Source organism: Mauremys reevesii, linkage group 22 (assembly GCF_016161935.1).
Source record: "Mauremys reevesii isolate NIE-2019 linkage group 22, ASM1616193v1, whole genome shotgun sequence".
Classification (NCBI taxonomy): Eukaryota; Metazoa; Chordata; order Testudines; family Geoemydidae; genus Mauremys; species Mauremys reevesii.
The window spans coordinates 18,101,142-18,107,204 of record NC_052644.1 but is presented as its reverse complement, the minus strand read 5'-3'; the positions used below and the strand labels follow the sequence as shown (position 1 = coordinate 18,107,204).

Genomic DNA, 6,063 nt, shown 5'->3' with positions numbered 1-6,063 from the left:
ACATCTCTTAGGGGAGGATCTATTATTACAGCATCTCTATGTCCTTGTGAGGAGAAGAGGATGGAAAATGATAAAATACAGGCAGGGTCTGATCAGAAACAGACAAATGAAAGAGTCCCATTCAATTACATCAGTGGTTCTCAAATGAGCTTAGGGGGCGGATCTTGTTTGCATAGGCACACCCACTCTGCCTAGCATGAGTCCACGGCAGACCAAAAAATGGTCACTTTGACAGCTGTGGGATCCTCAATGTCCCATGGAGGTCCTGGACTTCAATCTCTTACCTAGCAGCCTAAATTTGGCCTCCAGGGCCTCTCTCCTGGACTTCCCTATGTCATTGGTACCTACATATACCACATGTACCATGACCACTGGGCTTTAGCGACAGGCAACTGACCCTAGCCGTGGCCTTTACCACCCACCTGTCCCCGTCAGTGGATCCCGGCCTTGTTAACAAGCAGGTGAATCTGGCTCAAGGGGAGAAGCGGATGAAACGAACAGGCATGTACGACTCACCAAACCAGGGCAGGCCCAGGTTTCTGTCTAACCGGCTCTCCTATCCCCTGTTCTCGTCCCCCATCCCCAGCGCAGCACCTCAGAGCCTCCAGCCACTGACTGGAACCTCGTCCCATCAGGCCGGGGAGCTGCAGGTCCCCGTGGAGTGACGGGGCACCTACACGTCCCACTGCAGGTGGACGTGTGCCCAGCGCTGGAGCCAGGGCGTGTTGCCCAGCAATTCCCGTGGTGCCGCGCGTGCCGGCCAATCTCATGGACCCGCCCAGAGCACACAGGACAGATCTGCCCTGACCCCTCTCAGCCCCCGCTGAGCTTCCCCCCGTCTGATCCAGCCAGTGCAGCGCTGGCAGGAAACATGCAAACTGGGGCCTGCCCAGAGTGTTTTTCAAGAGTCTACCTCCACCTCACCAGTAGATGGCAGCCGATGGCCAGGTTCATCCATAGCGAGCTGGGTGTCTGGCAAAGGCTGCCCGGCCTCGCTCCCAAGGGGGTGACTCTGCCAGGGGTCTGGGCTCAGGGGGAGCCCCAGGCAAAACGTGGGGGCCAGGCCTGGCCCGATGAAGGGGGCACTGCCAGGGAGGCTGGGAGGCCTCCCACACTGTGTAAAGTCCAGACGCACGGACAGAGAGGAGGGAGACAGACACAGGGACAGAGACACGAGGCCCCAGGAGCCTTCAACACTTTATTGGTGTTAATCATTCAGGATGGGGGGACTCTGCAAAATCACAGGCCTTGAAAAAAGAAATATCCCACCCCCTCCACCCCCTGTATCCTCCCATGTCCCCGAACCCTCCAACAGTGTCCCCTGCCCTGTAACCCCCCCAACCCTCCGATGGAGCGTCCTAACCCTCCATCCCCCTTTCCCCCGATGGCACCCCCTGGCCTGCCATGCCCCCAACCCTCCTGCAGCACCCTCAGCCCTGCCGTTACCCCCGCCTCTGAGGGGGCCACTTAGGCCGCTGAGGGGGCCAAGGCTGCTGAGGGGGCCTCTGAGGGGGCCAAGGCCTCTGAGGGGGCCACTTAGGCCGCTGAGGGGGCCAAGGCTGCTGAGGGGGCCGCTGAGGGGGCCATGGCCTCTGAGGGGGCCACTTAGGCTGCTGAGGGTGCCAACGCCTCTGAAGACGCGCAATGTCCTGCCATCCCCCCAATGTTATGATTTCGTCCTCTGCCCTGCTGTCCCCCCAGCCCTCCAATGGTGCCCCCTGACCCACCATCTCCCCAAACCTCCAAAGGTGCTCCCTGCTCTCCCCTACATCCTCTGCTCTCCCCTCTGCCCCCTGCTCTTCCTTCTGCCCTCTGCCAGATGGGTGCAGCGGCTGCCTCATGGCTCGAATCTCATCCAGGCAGGTGTTGGGGTCGGTTTTGGGGTCGTTCCCTCTGCAGTCCCTGCAGCCGTTGGTGTCACAGCGCAGCAGGGGCACGTCGGGCAGCTGGTGCCAGGCCTCCAGCAGGCTTTGGGGATCCAGGTTCCGGTCCTGACGGTAGATCTGCTGGAAGATGAAGGCCTTGTAGTTGTGGTCGATGGGGCGGAAGGTGTCGCTCACCATCCGTAGGATGTTGTGGGGACTCTTCACCAGCAGGCACGTCCCCGCACAGGGCGAGCGGACGGTGAAGAAGATCAGGCAGCTTCTCTCGTTGTAGGTCCGGGCCAGGAGCTTCTGCACGGGGCTGTTCCGGTCGCCCTGGAGCAGGCGCCATTTGGTGTGTTCCCCCGCCCTGCCCAGGCGCTGCATCCGGGCAGCCACAATGGGCCCTTCGTCTGGGTCGTACAGGACACCCTCTGAGTTAATGGCCGCCTGCATGTCCCGCAGCTTGTTCCTGCGCAGCACCTGTTCCAGACCAGATGGGTTCTCACAACTGGCTTTCTGCAGGCTGATGGCGAAGGCGTATTCAACAGCCAACCCATCCCTGAGCGAAGGCAAAGCAAAGGGTAGTGAGAAGACAGGGGGCTCTGAACAGCTCTGCCCCAGCCCCGAGCGGCAAACTTGGGGTGGGTCACACATGGCGCCGTCACTGGCCGGTTCTAGGCTCTCAGTGCTCCAGCCTGGATCAAGGGACGTTTGCTCCCTGGGAGAATGAAATAAACTTGGAGGGCGGTTTTTAGAAGAAACTGCAACAGGTGCCCCCAGGGATCATCAGCCTGGTGTGAGCTTTGGTCCGTCAGCCCCACAGGGCTGAGCGTTACCGCTTGAGCTCCAGGAACAAGCCGGAGCTTTTATGCGGAGCCACCCCAAGAGAGGGACGTGACACACAGTTCGCCCCAGCATACACAGCGATTTTCTGGAGAGCTGAAGAACACTGGAGATCAGGGCTCCTCATTTCTCCCCCCAGTTCTGGGAGGGGACTGTGATTGTGATTAAAGGGAGGCTGACAACGGCACCTATATATGGCACATTCAGTGTGAAAGGCTTTATGTCTGCCACGTTAGAGAGCTGGGTTCTCATCCCACCTCTGCCTGAAGTGGCCTTGTGCAGCTGAATTGGGGAAGGTTGGGGGCTCATAACTGACTGAGGACAGGGCAGTAATCTGTAAGGTCTGAGGCCTTTTTCAGGAATAAGCAGCAGCCCAGGAAGCAAAGAGTCACATTCCCTCTAAATTTAAAAAAAAATATGTAAGATTGGGCTGTTAAGGCAGCATTCCTGTGCTAACAGTCCCCACCATCACCAGATCTTAAGATCATTAAAGAAAACTTTATTTGACAGCATTCAACAGTCTGGCAAGAAACCCACTTATTGTCGTACCTCCCGCAGGCATGCTGCCAAATCCACGTTACCACCGGACCTCCCACAGGCGCGCCGCCGAAGGCTGCCTGACTGCCGTGCTTGGGACGGCAAAAAAACTAGAGCCACCCCTGCCTTTATAGTCCCCCACTTCTCTACTCTTTATCTAGATGGTCTCTGTCTGGTTCTTTGATTGTTTCTGTCAGTTGCAGAACTAATTTTACAAGATTTAAATCAAGTAAGGTGGCAGGTTATGATTGGGTAAAGAATTGTTTTCTAATGGGCTAGGATTGGCGAAAAACACAATTCTGTAGCATTTCAGTTAACGATTGGTTCAGGTACAGCTAAGCCCAACTCAAGTTTCACTATATAAACTGGGGTCCAAAAGGAACGCAGTTCTTTGGAGACTAACTGCAGGGAACAGCCGAAGATCAGTGCTGCCAGCCCTCAGCACCCTGCCAGCCCTCAATACAGCAGCTAGAGCCCCAGATGACCTGGCCCTGACTGGCCCCCAGGAAAAGTCCATCTGCCTTATTGGGAGTGGTGAGCATTGTCTGCTTCCCCTGTGTATGGGTGCAGAAGGAGCTGGGGCTCGCATCTGGGAAGGGTGATTGTGGGATTCAGCGGGAGATGGAGCCTGGAACTGGAAGAGGGGTAATTCTTGGGGATTTCCAAATTTTGTTTTGGAAAAATTAAAACCAGATTTCAGTTTGACCATATCTGAATATTTCATTTTAGCAAGATCAAAATATTTCCATTTCAGCTTTAGCAACTTGACTTTCCTGCTGTATAATATAATGTAATATAATATTTCACCTGTATATTATAAACAGTAATATAATATAAGTAAAAATATAAAATAAAGTCATAACCAAATGTTTCTATCTAACAAAACATAATTCTAAAACAAAATTTGGAAATCCCATTCCATGGAAGTTTTCAAATTTTAGTAACTAATTTGGACTGAAAAGAAAATAGAAATTTCTGAGGGAATTGGAATTCCAGTTTCCAACCAGTTTTTCACAATAGTAATGAGACCCACAACCCCAGCCCGGTGCACCCCTAGAAGTACCCCTCTTCCAGTTCTCTCCTGCATCCCAGAATCACCCCTCCCAGCTCCGAGCCCCAGCTCCCCCTGCACCCCAAAATCACCCCTCCCAGCTCTGCCATGCACTGAGCCACCTATGCCATAGAAAATCACACCGGGCAAAGGTGAAGCATCTTCCCCCCGTTTTCCTTCATTTACCACCCGAGGAGGGCAGACGGGTCCCAGCCAGATGGGAAATGCCCCACTGGCATCTCACTCACTTATCTACATGATCCACAGTCTCTCTGAGCGCGGCCGGGTTGATGCTCCCGACAGTCTCTGGCCCGAAGCAGAGGAGAAGTGGCAGCAGCAGGAGTCCAGCCCTGGGCATCCGTCCCGACACCTGCACAGGACCCCACATTGTCAGCACCCCTGAGCATGGGCACAACCCAGAGCCACCAACCCACATCCGCTAGCCCCTGGTGTGCTACCGACAGGAGAGAGGGCAGGGGATAACCCCCTGGAGATTGATGGGGTGGGGTGTGAATGGCAGACAGGTCTTCCATGGGGCTTTATGGGCCAGGGCGGGGGAACAAAGGGGACTCACCTGGGATTCCATAGGGCAGGAGGAAGCGGTGGGGATTCACCAGGGTTTCCATGGGGCAGGAGGAAGCGGTGGGGATTCACCAGTGTTTCCGTGGGGCAAGAGGAGGTGGGAGGGACTCACAAGGGTTTCCATGGGGCAGGAGGTGAGGGGCAGCGGGTACTCACCATGGTTTCCATGGGGCAGGAGTAGGAGGTGCCGTCACTCACTGACAGATGCTCATACCGGATCCCCAGTGATGGGCTCTCAGCTCCCAGCCCCTCTTCTTATAGCCCCATTCTTTCCACCCCCCCCCCATGCTGCAGAGGGACGGTGCCCACTCCTGCTGTCCCCGTGACCAGGCCAGTGGCAGGGGAGGTGGGACTCAGCTAATTCATTCAATATTGCCTTGAAAGGAAATATTGTGGGGCTGAGCCAGGAGGGGTGGGGCAGATGGGGGACCAGGATGGGAGGTGGCAAGGGCCAGAGCAGACATGGTGGGGGCTGGGAGCTGGGGAGGACCAGGGCAGATGGGGGTGAGGGATGGGGTATGGTGAGGGCCAGGGCACACAGCAGTGGGGGATGGGAGGTGGTGAACACCGGCCAGCGCAGACTCCAGGCTGGAGCATTGGCCCTGTCCAGGTGGGTTGGTTTGTCTCATGCTGGGGGTCTCCTCCTCATGAGCAAGGCCTGGGGCCTCACATCTCTGTCCCTGTGTCTGGCGCTGTGACCCTCTGTTCTCCGAGGCAGTTCACTGGCACCCCCATATTTACCATGGTGATAGAATTAGGCTCTGTTGTGTACACAGTGAGCCTTGTGAGGCATCATTCGAAAGGGCTCGATCTGTTGAACATGAATGTCCTGGTGGATTGTATGTGCTGTCATTGTATGGGCACTTATGAAGTTGTGGTTGGTGTGTGTCACTGGAAGATGTTGGGAGGTTGGAAACACCCACAACCAGTCTTTCAGGTACAACAGTGGAGAAGGCAGATAGTGCTGATGGCCCATTAAGGGGAATGTACACTCCCAAGAACTATCATGTGTGTCCTATGAAGGCTTCTCAGGGAGCCCATAGACAATGAACAGGGCTTGACTCATGTCATAACAAAAGATCTTTCCAGCAAGCTGGGAGAGCGTATAAAGGAAGGGAAGGGACTTTTGGTCTCTCGCCCCCCCACAACTCAACACCTGGGAGGGGAAAGAGGGGGGACAGGCGC

At 55.7% G+C, this 6,063-nt stretch overlaps 1 protein-coding gene across 2 annotated transcripts; it reads right to left on the bottom strand.

Moving 5' to 3' along the window:
• Nucleotides 1-1,371: 1,371 nt before the first annotated feature.
• Nucleotides 1,372-5,151, bottom strand: LOC120388714. 2 transcript variants are annotated; one of them, XM_039510740.1, is made up of 4 exons: nucleotides 5,035-5,151; nucleotides 4,545-4,666; nucleotides 1,522-2,424; nucleotides 1,387-1,452 (listed from the first exon to the last, which is right to left on the bottom strand). In XM_039510740.1, exons 1-4 carry the CDS (start codon nucleotides 5,044-5,046, stop codon nucleotides 1,443-1,445), a joined length of 1,047 nt encoding a protein of 348 aa, XP_039366674.1. In that variant the 5' UTR covers nucleotides 5,047-5,151; the 3' UTR covers nucleotides 1,387-1,442. The 2 variants fall into 2 exon arrangements, with proteins under 2 accessions (XP_039366673.1, XP_039366674.1); XM_039510739.1 differs by having other exon boundaries at nucleotides 1,372-2,424.
• Between the last annotated feature and the right edge of the window lie 912 nt (nucleotides 5,152-6,063).

Excerpts from the sequence above, each read along its gene's own strand:
- LOC120388714 (XM_039510739.1), bottom strand. Across the intron at positions 2,425-4,544 it reads ACTGTGGATCATGTAGATAA|GGATGGGTTGGCTGTTGAAT; the intron begins GTGAGTGAGATG and ends GCCTTCGCTCAG.